We start from the raw sequence: 13,222 nt of genomic DNA on the forward strand, positions 1-13,222 counted from the left end.
CGAGATTGCCATCTCTCCCACGCGTCCAGATCGCAAACTCCTGGGCATATACAGTAGCGTCGATTATCTCCCTACTTCCAGTTTTGTACAGTCGTTCCGCTTCTTCTATAGACGTCGCCGATGTGAGCTATAGTACTGAATATAATCGCGAGGCTAGAGGTATAAGGGGCTACGATTCGTGGAACAAACGCTCAGGAAACTTAGTTGATGAGTAAGAAATATATTTAATTTCTGGTTCTTTAAACAGGACTTGAGTTATTAGCTCTTATTAAGGTGTGTAAAAATTAAGCGCAAAGCGGTAATTCAGGTGTCGAATGAAATAGGGTGCTGTGTTGGGCATGCAAGATTCCATAGCTGATGCAACGCGATTCCTAGGCCCTAAATATTCGGAAAGCAGATGTCGAAAGCCAGACATCAAAAACGTCAACTTCAGCTTCCTCGAACGAATCCGCGCATTGCGCGCACGAACATGGCAATAGTAAGACCGAGACTAAGTAGGCGGTGTGCACGGTCTACCCAGTGCTCGCCATCGAGCTCGGCATCACAGAGCTACTGTCCCTCTTCAACATCCGTGTGCTCGTTCATCTATTTTGCAAACAGAAATCAATCGTGATTCTTAGCAATCATGACAAGTTACTATTGTCAGATATGTAGCATGGACATGGCTATTGCGCGCATCCGGACCCCCGACGAGCCGCCAACTGCCGCCTGGGACTATACAGGGTGCAACTACGTGGGGTTTGATGTTGTCCGAGATTTTTACGGTGAAATTGTCGAAGATCATAGTTGCCAGCAGTGCACAACTGCCGACCGTACTCCCGCAGTGTTTCAGCACGACCCCAGTGACGGTTATAGAGACCGGCCTGAAGATCAGGAGGACGCTGAATGGTTGCCAGATGATAACTCATGTGCAGACAGCGAGCCTTTGGAGTACGACACCGATGCTGATGTCGGTCCTGATGATTTGTCTGGAAGCAACGATTGCGATACTGCTGACAAAAATCGTGCGACCTATCGCAGTGCGGTACGAGAATTGTATCAACCTCCATTGAAAGGATATCCTCCGCATGGCACATGGGACGTGGACGGAAGGTATCTATATACTCGAGACCGACGTTTTCAATACCTGAAAGACAGGCTGCAGGATCAAGAACATGGCCCACCTCGATTCCCGCTGGAGCATATCGCTAGCCCTACTTGTCAAAGTGTGCAGGGTATCAACGGTAATAAGCTGAGCGTAGCGGAGATGAAGGGCTGCCGGAACCACAGGTTCCTCCTACCAAGGCCATCTCATTGGGTGCCACCTGATTGGAAGCCTGAAGCTGTCGATGGTATCTTCGAAAAAGACAGCTTATTTGTGCTTTCGGGAGAAGCAAATGGTTCCTACGCCTCGATGGCGGGCCAGTTTGTCTATCCGCCACGCTACGGACTTGATAGAGTCCCGGTATCCGCTGACACCGCCAACCAGGACTGTTGGGTAAGTGTCATTCAACCCACATTGCTACATGCACACGGCTTATAGGATCAAGGATTGCGGTTCATGGCAACCACTCCCAGTTCATTCTTATTGTCTTGATATATACGCCAAAGCATCGTATCGCAGGCTAGGTCGTGTTGATTTGCATGATATTTGGCTCTGGCGGGAGCTGTGCGGCAATCCGGCGAGGTTTGAATTCGCAGATGAGTTGAGTTCGCCTTATCCTGGCATTGGGAGAGCAAATGAGATTGATCCCTTTCTCCACCATGTTGATAACGAATGGATGGTTGCAAACCCTGTGGAGATACCAGGACTAGCAGAGGCGCTGAAGGACTGCCTCATCAGTGGTACCTCCGGAGCGGTAGTGCAAAAAATACAGTCGCCCCTACTCGAATTGCCGGCCGAACTTCTCGATAACATTTTTGTTTTCTTGAATGACCTCAGTGTTGATGCAATAGCAGCCACCTGCCGCACATTTCGCCGTCATGCACAACCTCTGTACCGACGCCGTGTTACTAGGGACATGAGTTGGCTCTGGGAAGTCCTCGAAGGCCGACCGTATCCAGCGTCGCCAGATTGGCCGGTAACCTGGGACCCATGTAACCCGCCCGGTCTTGTTCCACCTGAGTTACCCCTCGAGTTAAAAGCACGGAAGGAGGAGGCTGAGATTTGGGCGCAAATTATAGCTGATGATCCAAACATGAGTGATGTTGGTAGCGCCGCGCAGTTAGTCAACTTCATCCGCAGAGAGGCAATACTAGGTTCCTACCGCGCAAAATTGGATTGTTCGCTTCATGAATGGCAAAACTTCCGCACAGAAGCTGAGGGCTGGATATGTTCACTGCCTCCAAATGGCCACCAGCACACAGAAGATATAGATTGGGTCCATCTATGGCACTCCTTCACTTCAGAAAAGACTCTTTTACCGGGCATACGCAATCGTGTGCGCATCTGGAGGGAATGCGAACGGATAGCAAGCTTCATCTACCGATTGAGAGATTCAAAAAAATGGGGCAAAAGCAAGGAGCTTGACCGTGAAATAATGGACGATGTAAACAATCCCTGGTGGGAGGAAGCCTTTGGAGCAATGCAAGACATGCTTCATGTTGGGTTCTTAAGGAAACGTGAGTGGGAGTTCAACTCAGCCGAAGAGGATTTGTAATTGGATACTTAAAAACTAGTCATTTTATGGCCATCCTGAACATCTGGAATGTGTGGGACACTCTAAAACTCTCTGAAGTACTTTGATGTCTCCAAGCCAACTCGGAGTGGTAGTTCCCCTCGTCCTTCCAGCCTCCCCGTCGCTCAGCGCAGCCGGTGTCAGGATCGCACGGGATCTTGAATGTGGTCAGCGACTTTCACATTAAGTGCTCTTTGCATTGCCCGCGCTCTACAGGCGGGTGACCGCCGCCTTTCGTGAAACACTCATCACTTGCAGCCGCGGGAGATCCCCTTACGCATGACGCTCAGTCTCCTGGCGCGGAGGTCGCAGCAACCGTATGGAACAGGTCAGATGGCACTGCCTTTCTTGGTATTACCTTGGTCGATGGCTACGATCTACCTCTCACGGATTCGATCGAGATCTAAGCGTGGATTGGAAGGATCCGGATCACCCTTAATTATAACGATATTCGGTCTTTACATGGAGGTGCGGTGGGAACTTTTAATGTAAACTTGATTAGTTCCGTGAGAGTAAGAAGCTCTAGAGTCGTTATTACGATCAAATGGAGAGTTGTATAGGGCATGAAATGGCTACACTAGTGGATTTAGACCCGCACTGACTCATTAGCTACCCTGCCAGCTCTCCCTGCCCCCAACCCACAACAATGTCTGCATGTACCTAAGAGCCAGTTGTTTATGACTAGGTATTACTTAATCAATATCCAATCTCTATAATTTTGGCAATTCTCCTATGGACTCGGATGCCTCAAGCTTGGTGGCAGAGTTTTGTGGTGAGAAAACTTGGTCTACCTTCTCTCTGCTATCTACGCTCGCTGTTTATATACGGTATATGCTATCTTAAGGTGACTGGTTAACTATTCAACTACAAACCCTCACTTCGTCAATTGTCTTTACAGGATACTCATATCTAATTTCTTACCGGAACTACCACGTCAAGTGTCGCAGATATGACAATCTTCATATATCTATGAACCTAAAAAGCTTTGAAGAAGAACGGTAGAGGAAAGGTTTATACAGTAGAACGTACTGGCCTTGGTAGAAGTACTTAATATACGAGACATAGTATGAACATCTATAATTACGTAGTGAGTAGGACAACTAGCAATGGTATATTAAGTGGGATGAAAAGAGTAAGTTTAGGCGTCGTGTCAGCGATATTGATCAGTTTGGCTAAATATAACTACGCGAATCTGTCCACAGTCCGACCGAACAGAAAGTGAGTAATATCAAGTACTTCTGCCAAGGCCAATAGATGATTACTAACAGAATACTCGTTAACATGAGTATCGAAGGCAAGAAACTATGGTTCGAGAGCAGCTACTCGGATAAAGTACTTGAGTGGAGGGACAGAAACCAAGGGTGTTAGTTCTTAGCCAGGTGATCTAAGCCAGAATCCTTGGATATCAATTTATCCTATAGATGGTGAGTTGATAGTGAAGAGTGTGGTATGAAGAGTCGACTTACCAGTATTGACAAGGGGATGAGCTTTGTGAGCCAGTAGATGGTCGAGGCCATCTGTCCTCTCCACAGCTTTCCCTGAGCACCACCGAGGACATCATCGACGACCTTTTTGGCAAATGTTTCAGTGGGCATGCGAGTATGACCGTCTTCCCCTTTAGCAAGAGCCACGATCTCTTTCTGAGCAGGTTTGAAGGGAGATGTATCTTGGAGCTTTGGGATGGCGCCGTTGGTCATGATGTTGGAGGCGACGGCTCCCGTGACTAGGGATATGACACGGACGCCTAGAGGGGCCATTTCTAGGCGCATAGTCTCGCTCAGTACCTCAGCGGCAGCCTTGGAGGCGCCATAGAAGCCCATCCAGGGAGTGTGCACGTGAGCAGCGATGGAGCAGACGTTGACAATTGTTCCACTGGCGGTTGTGATGAGTGGGACGAAAGCCTGGCAGACAGCAGCAACGCCAAAGACGTTGACCTCGAACATAGAGCGGGCAGCATCAAGGTTGGCTTCAATGGCAGGAGTGATATACTGGGCGCCCGAGTTGTTGATGAGGATGTCCAAGGAGCTACCAGTGGTCTTGCCAACTTGGGCAGCGGCAGTGGCAATACTGGCTTGCGAGGTCACATCGAGTTGCAACAGGGTAACACGATCAAGGTTGGCCAGGTGAGCCATCCTGTCGAGGCTGCGGGCGGTAGCGAAGACATGCAAGCCACGGCGGTGGAATTCGAGGGCAAGTGCTGAGCCAATGCCGCCAAGACTGCAGCCGGTGATGAGGACCGTCTTGGGCGAGGGTGTCATGACGGCAGACGGGTGAGGCGGAGGGTTAGGGCGATTGAGAGAGGCATGCAGATGGAAGGGCAGGCAGATATGGAAACGTCGGGTATGGTGGTGAATAGTCGAGATACTACTCTGCTGCTAGGCGTCGACCGTGCCACTCGGGACCGGGGCCTTGAGTTCACCCGCTCTCTCTAGCCTTTGGTCGGGACTAGTACATAAGTAGATATAGTACGGTGTAGTACATACGATTACATTGAGGATACATGGCGAATGACTCGGCCTGTTCACACCCTTTTCCCCGCTTCCTCAGTCGGCGTGCACTTGTTTGGGCACGGTTCGGCGGAACTCAAGCCCCGGAAGGCGGTTCGTTGCCGGCGTGCGCATGCATCTGCGTCGCTCCACAGCTGTGTGGCTTGCTCCCTTATCATCCACAGGACTGGTGGCCATGGCCGTCGTCACCAGCATCATGAGGCCGCCCATGGGCCTGAGTATAAGGCTTTCAATCTGGCGTCGGCCATGCACAACCTCCGCAGCACCAACTCAGATCCACCCACGACGGCCGCGCCCTTGATAGGCTTGACGAGGCGTTCGAGCTGCTGGACCTGGAGGAGCAACAGCGCGCGCATATCACAACGCCCCACTTGCCTGGCGCGTTGAGGAAACAAATGCGTATGGCGCTTCTATTGGTACCTCCTCTTTTCTTCGCCAGTCCAAGCCGAGGACGCGCCAGAGTTCCGGCCGCAACGTTCGTGTGTTGTATTCTGACATTGCAGCGTTCGGCTTCAACGACTAGAGCGGAATGCTGGAAAGACGATGCGGAATGCCATGCTTTTTGTTTTCTCCATTGAGTGTTATCGCTTCGCCATTTAAGGCTTGTGCTCGGCGACAGTGTTGTGTGAGGTTTGCGACAATCAAGTACATGTCTGATGCGTCGGTGATGGAGTGCGATGCGCATATTGAAGGCAGATACCAGCCAGGAATAAAGTTGACTTGAATTGTCATGATGCGAGATTTGGTCCAGATGCCAGCCAACGGTGCGAGGATTTTGTCATCGAGCTTGCTGGTCGGCATGCTGGCCGCCATCAATTCCTCGTACGTGTAACTCCATTCCGTTTATGAGAAGCCACGACAAAGCCCTCGAAGACGAAATCCTCGAACCCGTCTTCACATCAATGTGATAGCAGGCCGACCGCGTCCGACTACCAATCAAGGCTTAGGTGCATACCTGGACCGCGAGAAAGACGTTGGAAAAGCGTATGTTTATTCTTCAGCCCCATCTCGTGACCATCCTGCTCCTCATTTACTAAATCCAACACGGTTCGCTCTCCGCCTTCATGCGCTTCAGCGTGTGCCTACACCTCTCCTCTTCCTCACTCTCTCAAATGCGGCCCTTTGAGCAAAACTGCCCTAACTAAATCTCCGCCATAAACGACACCTACAGCTGAAAGAAGGAGCTCAGAGCATTCAAACTCCTTCACGAGGAGGGTGCAGTGTTGTGCTCTGCCGTCAAAGTCTTTGCTGATAAGGCTGGGCTGGACATTGCGTCGTTGAAGCGCGTCTTATGGTCTATGATGAAGGAGTGGGAAATGGTGCACGATTACGTGTATGCGCAGCTGGTAGAGTCTGGGGAGTGCAATGCGGCGATGAGGCAGTATATTAAGAGGCTGGAGTAGCAGATGAGTGGTAATCAGATTTGGAGTATGACGACGTTTAGGTATCATAGCGCTGAGCCAAGCTGAGCATGGCAGAGAATAGAGTTTTTTTAGGTTGAGAATATTTAGCAAGTTTGTAGCAATGGCTGAGTTATGCGACAGATACACGGGATGTTGCGATGTAACTACTCACTTTGCGCAGGTCGGCCCCTCTAATTTTCGCAATAGTAGCTATTCCCTTAATAGTGAGCCGTGTGCTAAGCGAATTAAGCGGCTTCATATTCTTCTCGTTTACGTAGTGTAATTATAGAATACAAGTGTGATGCCAGGCAAAAGAATGACCATCTCATTGAGACGGGACGAGAGGAGTAGACGCAGCTTGTATGCTTGTGCTCATGCAGAGCGTTCAACCATATACCTTTCAAGAAAGCCACCAGCATACATCATCGCTAGTCGCTAGTCGACCTGCTGCTATGGGCGTAGCGTCAGATTTGTTATGGCAGCACCATGTTCTACACTAAGGGCAGTACATGGACATACACCACCATATGCGCATCGATTCGCGCTTATCAGCATGGTATCCGAGATCATGAGGGCATAGGAAGAATTTGCTACCGCATCTAATCCACCACTACTGTTTTTCATAATTGCTGCGTGCTTCGCACACCATTCCGTTTAAACACGAGCCGACAGACAATTAGGCCACCACTCACATTGCCAAGCTTGTCAATGACGCAACTAGCCAATGGCTAGTCCAGCACTACGACGCTACCACTATGACGCTGCAAGCAGAGGTATTGGAAGGCCCTCTTCCTCGGTAAACCCCACATGCTTTTGGTATAAGGAGTATGATTCTGTGCCAGGCACGCCCATAAGACACTCTCCGTCCATCATGTTACGCCACCTCCTCTTTCTCAGCCTGGTCCGGCTTGTCTCTGCCACGTGTGGGCCTGATTCTTTCGACTATGTCATTGTCGGCGGAGGTGCAGCAGGACTTGTTGTCGCGAACCGCTTGTCGGCAAATCCAAACACCACTGTTGCCGTGATTGAAGCCGGCGATTCCGTATACAACAATCCCAATGTGACATATGTTCCAAAGTCTATTGCCGAGTACGGACTTTTTATTGGAACTTCTACTGACTGGGGCTACATGACTGTACCTCAAAAACATGCTGCCAACAACACACTTCCATACTGGGCGGGAAAAGCGTTGGGTGGAAGCACGGCCATTAACGGCATGACGTATCTTCGTGCAGAGAAGGACCAGATCGACGCTTGGCAAGACTTGGGAAATCAAGAGTGGAACTGGGATATTATGTGGGAGTATTTTCTCACGCAAGAGCACTTTCAGCCGCCGACTGATCAACTTAAGCACAAAGGAGCAGTGTACGAAGCTGGCGCGCACGGAAATGGCGGTGACCTTGCTGTAGGATTTACCCTATATCTTGTTGGCCAAGGTTTTGCTCAGTTGATGAAAGAGACTTCCGAGGCAATTGGGTTTCCTTACAATCAAGATGCGAATAATGGCATCATGCGTGGCTTCAACACCTGGCCCATGACGTTGAGCGAGGCTGGGCCAACACGCGAAGATGGAGCAAGGGCCTTCTACTACCCTGTCGCATCGCGACCAAACTTACGCGTCTTTCTCAACTCTACGGCAAAGAAAATTGTCTGGGAACATGACAAGACTGCGGATGGAATGCTTGCTTCTGGTGTCGAGTTCATCACTGCAGGCAATGTTACCAAAGACATTCGTGCTGAGAAGGAAGTTGTTGTAGCAGCTGGTGCCATCAGATCACCGGCATTCCTTGAACACTCTGGTGTGGGCAATCCTGCTATTCTCGAGCCCCTCGGCATTGAAACAGTTGTCCCGCTCTGTTCCGTTGGCTCAAATCTGCCGGACCAGCCGCAGAACGGTATCATTTACTCTTCATCCACCAACTGGACTGGATATCCTACCTTTGTGACGTACTTAACGGCGTCTGATCTCTTTGGAGACGATTTAGATTCGATTACCCAAGAGGTCAGAGCCAACCTGAGCGCGTATGCAGCCGTCATTGTTGCCGACTACGCATCAAATACTATTTCAGTCGAGACGCAGGAGCTACTCCTAAAGCATCAAGTCGATTTGATATTTGATTCCAATAGCAAGGTCCCACTAGCTGAGCTGTTGTGGGCTCCAATAGGCAACAACATAGCTGCCCAGCTCTGGAATCTGTTGCCCCTCTCTCGAGGCTCCATTCACATCAATGCTACCGACCCAACGCTACCCCCTCAAATCGATCCTGCATTTTTTCAGCTACCGATTGATGCATACGTCCAAGCAGCAGCCGCGGTTCGGATTCGTGAATATTTCGCGACTCCGCCGCTCGCCGATCATGTCATCAGCGAAGTCTCGCCCGGTTTCGAAACTGTACCGCAAGGCGCAGGATGGAGAGACCAAAGTTGGGACGCCTGGATCAAGAAGACTCTCAACGGCAACTCACATCCTGCGAGTACTTGCGCAATGATGAGCCGGGACTTGGGTGGAGTCGTTGATTCCAAGGGCAAGGTGTATGGTACGAGAAACGTAAGAGTGGTGGATGCCAGCGCCTTTCCTACGCAGATATCTGGCCATCTGAGCGCAAGCGTATACGCAGTTGCGGGAAAGATTGCCGATGCGATGATCAAGGAGGTCTTGGCAGGCTAGGTCGTAATATTCCTTACTGTTGGTCTAGTGTATATCCAAAGAATACACCATGAAGCGCTTGTTGGAATAGCATGCAAAAAGAAACTAGGGATATGATAAGGCTGTAGTCAAATTGTTCTCGCAAAATACTGAGATTGTTCCTATTGTCGGTATCTGATGTCGCTCTAAATTCTCTGTGTCGTTTACTTTTAATACACATGCAGATTCGTTCACTTCCACTAGTCCCGAATACCACACTTATGTCATTTCTTCAATTACACACGTAAATCATGGAGATAGTATCAAGCTGACCGAATGCAAGAGTGTAAGCAAGCTTACATGCTAGACACCCATTTTCCACCTTCTCGCGCAACATTTAGTTTACTTGTCCATGTCACTGGTCAATCGACTGCTTCGGGCAGAGGTTCGCGCAATGCTAGCCCGATTCCGCATTTTACACTACGATCTCGAAATCATCATTGCAGATGAACTATTCTCAGTGGTAGTCACCGCCGCTCAACAGTTAAACGCGAATATTTCCATTTTGACAACCTGCAACCCCAAAAGGTGAGGTAGATACGATGCTAAACATGGACCGGTACGGCGTACACATCGTGAGTTTGGGAGATGCATTGAATTGCGCAGTGTCGAATGTAGACCCAAACTAAGTCAATGCCGATTATACCTGCTGTGTTTTTCGGACCATTATAATAACATGTTGGAAAAATTCTGTCTATTAGCAGCTTGATGAGATTATCTACTAGGGTACGATGCTGAAATCATGAAATGAATGGGAAAACATCTGGAATAACAAGCATTTTGTCATCAAGACTCTCAAGATCAACATGAAAACTTCCGCAATTTTCGATTCTATCGTTGTAGTCCACCTACTCGCCATAACAAACACAGGGATAAAAATCCTGGATCCGAACTACCTTGTGAGGTTCCTAGAAAACTTGCTTGATGGTTTGGTCGGGTGACCGGTCTATGGCTCTTTTGGCTACGTTCTATCCAAAAATTTGGATTATCTTTTTCTGCATCGCGATGAATAAATAATAATGCAAGGGGACATTGCAGATAATTCGTGTAACCATTCTGCCGAATTTGATAACTGGCCAGCGTACTGCGAGAAGGCATATTATGAATGAAGGGAGAAGGGTCTCAGAGTGGTAGAGTAGGATAGGAGATGGGTATCGGGGTCACGCCAAGAAACAATGTATGGGAAGGGCAAATCAGCGGTGAAGGGAGGGTGACCTGAAAGCCAAACCCCCTTTTCTATTATTACTAAATAACTCAATTACAAACTGTATATTCTCGCATTCAATTTCCATCTCCGTCCAAATCTCATCTAGTTTGTAACCCTCTCATCCGTTGTAGAAGTGCTTTCTGTGATCATCGTAAGGCTGAATCGTTCCTTTAGCCTTGCTCTGGAATGTGCCTATCTGTGAAGGCATTCGGTCGAGCTTTCGATAGACAAACGAGCATCTCCATTGGTTTACTAAATGATTTAATAATTAGTTTCGCGTCATGGAGAGATATAAAATTGATAACTTACCCTGAGTGGGCAACCAGAGATGGAATTACCCAAGTCTCCAATGGCTTTAAGTCCGCAGGCGGCAAGTGCAACAAAAACCAAGCCACTGGTAGTAGGTGAAGATTTCAGTGCAACGTGTGCCGCTGCACCGCATACGCCCACACTACCGATAGCTGCACCCGCCGCGCCACTAACGCATGTGTAGCAATTTCCAGGATGGGGAGCGGCAGCACAAGTCAAAAGAGCTGATCTGCTCTTTTGATCAATCTGCCTATCTTTTTCCTGGTCCGCCCTATCGATTGCTGCACTCAAGCCAGGATCCTGCCTTCGGAGTGAAAGCTCAGTCGTACCGACCTGAACTTCGGCGGATACCTCGAGTCCCTTCCTCAAAGTTTCTTCGTCGAGGTTGCCAGTGCACTGAACACCAGGGAAATGGGTGGACAATTCATTCTGGATAACCGCGCAACCCTCAAGCTCACCGGTAGAGGTGTTCTTCTGGGCGGCAGCATCACCTAGAACACAGGTGATACCGGGAACGTATTGAGCCACTTTGGGCCAGGTGTTTTCCCACAGAGCAATAGTATCGTCCAAGGATAACTCCAAATTAAGATTCGCACCGACAGCGTTGACATCGACATCGAGAGACGTGGCTTGAGCACTGAGAGCAGTGCCCAGGGCAATAGCGAGGAATTGGATACGAGCCATGGTAATGGTGATGAGAGGAGGTTTATGTAAAGATTGAAGGACTGAACTGTAGAGAAAGACTGAAGGGAGTTGGTAGTAATTGATGAGACGGTGTAGACTCCAATATTTATATGAATTCGGTCTTATCTCAGGTAAATCTTTTGCCAAGTCGGTGAAATGAAGACATGAGTCTCTCGGAAATTCAATTGTTCAATCAGATGAGGTGGCATGGGGGAAACTCCAGGCACGGAAGCCTAGGGCTGATGTTCATGCTATGGATACGAAAAAATCCCGAGTCTATCGTCTTCCAAGTACATGTAGCTGAATCATGTGAAGGGCTGTGAGAAGGGAAATAACGTGCCATGTAAGCACACTGTACCCAATTCAGGGACAAAGAACAGAGGATGGGTTGTCACTCGCACCTATTAGCGGACCGACTGGATAAACTGGATCGAAGGAAGAATGAATGCATCAACTACATCCGGTAGTAATTGGCATGTGCCCCACTTATTACTAGAGCGCCCTAGACACAACCCACAGGCTTACATATCTAAATCATGCCGAAGGTCGTATAAGGCGCGGTGAAATTAACAACTAGTAGCAAGATCTAGGACCGAGCGACATGTAGTAGTCGAACACTGGTGATAGTAAAAATTGCCTCACTGCTATTAAGCAAATTTTGGGGAGGTAGAAAGGGTATAAAGAGGTGTCTCTTTCCTGCTTGGAAACCTCATCACAACACACTTCAACATCTATATCCAAATCACCTCTTCATTCAATCTCTAAGTTTTAAACTTAATCACCACTATCTTCAAGATGCAATTCTCTACTGCCATCATTGCCCTTGCTATGGGACAACTTCTCCAGTAAGACCTGATCTTCAAGAGAACTTACGGATTTTCTGATCACCTTTCTATAGACTTGGAGGCGTAGCTGCTCTGCCCACCGAGATTGGAGTTGATGTCTCTGTTCCAAAGGTCGCTGCCGATGTGGCTGCCAAGGTCCATACCATCGAAAAGCGTCACGATCACACCGCCTGTGCCTGCCAGACCAGTTCCGGAGGTGAAATTGACGCCGCAGCTACGTCCAGGGTTGCGGGCTTCAACATGAACAGATGGGTTCTCGGTATGTTTTTGCTCACGCTTTTGAATATTTATCAGGTTGAGACTTACCCTAAATAGATCTCTTTGAGACTCAGCGCTTCCAGGGTGGTGCCAAGTTCACTGGCTACTACGTAAGTAATTCTCTTTATGCTTTTAACTTGAGGCTTACTTTGCATATAGATTCGTGGCAAGGACGGCGCGAGTGTGTCTGGAGAAGGCTTCTACAACGAATGCCGTCAAAACGGTGCTGCTGACTCTACTTGCTTCTAAGCAAATCATGTCATGGCAACGATCAATCTGATTAGATAGACAAGAGCGGAGCAGTGAACCAATTATGCTTGCGTATTGATCGAACTGGCCTTAGTAGTAGTGTTTAGTCTTCTCCTCACGTTATCTCCTAAAGACAGCGAATTTAATCAATCCACCTACCCCCAATTATGAGCGCATCCATTTCTCGGCTTCAACTGGTCATTAATAGGGAGTCTAGTCATCAGGATCAATTTTGATTATATAAGAATTGAACGCAGGGTATAGTTTTACAGGAAGGTGACGCGCATAAACAGGTAACGCCGTTCATCCTAACATTGCGCTACCATGGAATAGTTTACACTACGACGTAAAACTCTCAAAAAAGTCTAAAGAAGACGAGGCAGCCGCACATAGAGACTACCTATTAGAAAACACTAC

General features: G+C 48.6%; 5 protein-coding genes across 5 annotated transcripts; 3 read left to right on the forward strand and 2 right to left on the reverse strand.

Annotated features, from left to right (window-relative positions):
- Positions 1-655: 655 nt before the first annotated feature.
- Positions 656-2,639, forward strand: COCCADRAFT_111743 (uncharacterized protein; the record flags this gene model as incomplete). Its single annotated transcript, XM_007720078.1, has 2 exons — positions 656-1,477; positions 1,530-2,639. 2 exons carry the CDS (start codon positions 656-658, stop codon positions 2,637-2,639), a joined length of 1,932 nt encoding a protein of 643 aa, XP_007718268.1.
- A 1,382-nt stretch (positions 2,640-4,021) lies between these two features.
- Positions 4,022-4,915, reverse strand: COCCADRAFT_9982 (uncharacterized protein; the record flags this gene model as incomplete). The annotated part of the gene is made up of 2 exons (XM_007720079.1): positions 4,022-4,072; positions 4,124-4,915. The coding sequence occupies 2 exons, from the start codon at positions 4,913-4,915 to the stop codon at positions 4,022-4,024; spliced, it is 843 nt and encodes a 280-aa protein (XP_007718269.1).
- A 2,523-nt stretch (positions 4,916-7,438) lies between these two features.
- Positions 7,439-9,235, forward strand: COCCADRAFT_9983 (GMC oxidoreductase; the record flags this gene model as incomplete). The annotated part of the gene is made up of 1 exon (XM_007720080.1): positions 7,439-9,235. One exon carries the CDS (start codon positions 7,439-7,441, stop codon positions 9,233-9,235), a length of 1,797 nt encoding a protein of 598 aa, XP_007718270.1.
- A 1,504-nt stretch (positions 9,236-10,739) lies between these two features.
- Positions 10,740-11,453, reverse strand: COCCADRAFT_111751 (uncharacterized protein; the record flags this gene model as incomplete). Its single annotated transcript, XM_007720081.1, has 1 exon — positions 10,740-11,453. One exon carries the CDS (start codon positions 11,451-11,453, stop codon positions 10,740-10,742), a length of 714 nt encoding a protein of 237 aa, XP_007718271.1.
- A 795-nt stretch (positions 11,454-12,248) lies between these two features.
- Positions 12,249-12,805, forward strand: COCCADRAFT_31097 (uncharacterized protein; the record flags this gene model as incomplete). The annotated part of the gene is made up of 4 exons (XM_007720082.1): positions 12,249-12,298; positions 12,352-12,557; positions 12,614-12,666; positions 12,716-12,805. The coding sequence occupies 4 exons, from the start codon at positions 12,249-12,251 to the stop codon at positions 12,803-12,805; spliced, it is 399 nt and encodes a 132-aa protein (XP_007718272.1).
- Positions 12,806-13,222: the final 417 nt, after the last annotated feature.

The sequence above is a fragment of the Bipolaris zeicola genome, assembly GCF_000523435.1.
Source record: "Bipolaris zeicola 26-R-13 unplaced genomic scaffold scaffold_395, whole genome shotgun sequence".
In the NCBI taxonomy this organism is placed as follows: Eukaryota; Fungi; Ascomycota; class Dothideomycetes; order Pleosporales; family Pleosporaceae; genus Bipolaris; species Bipolaris zeicola.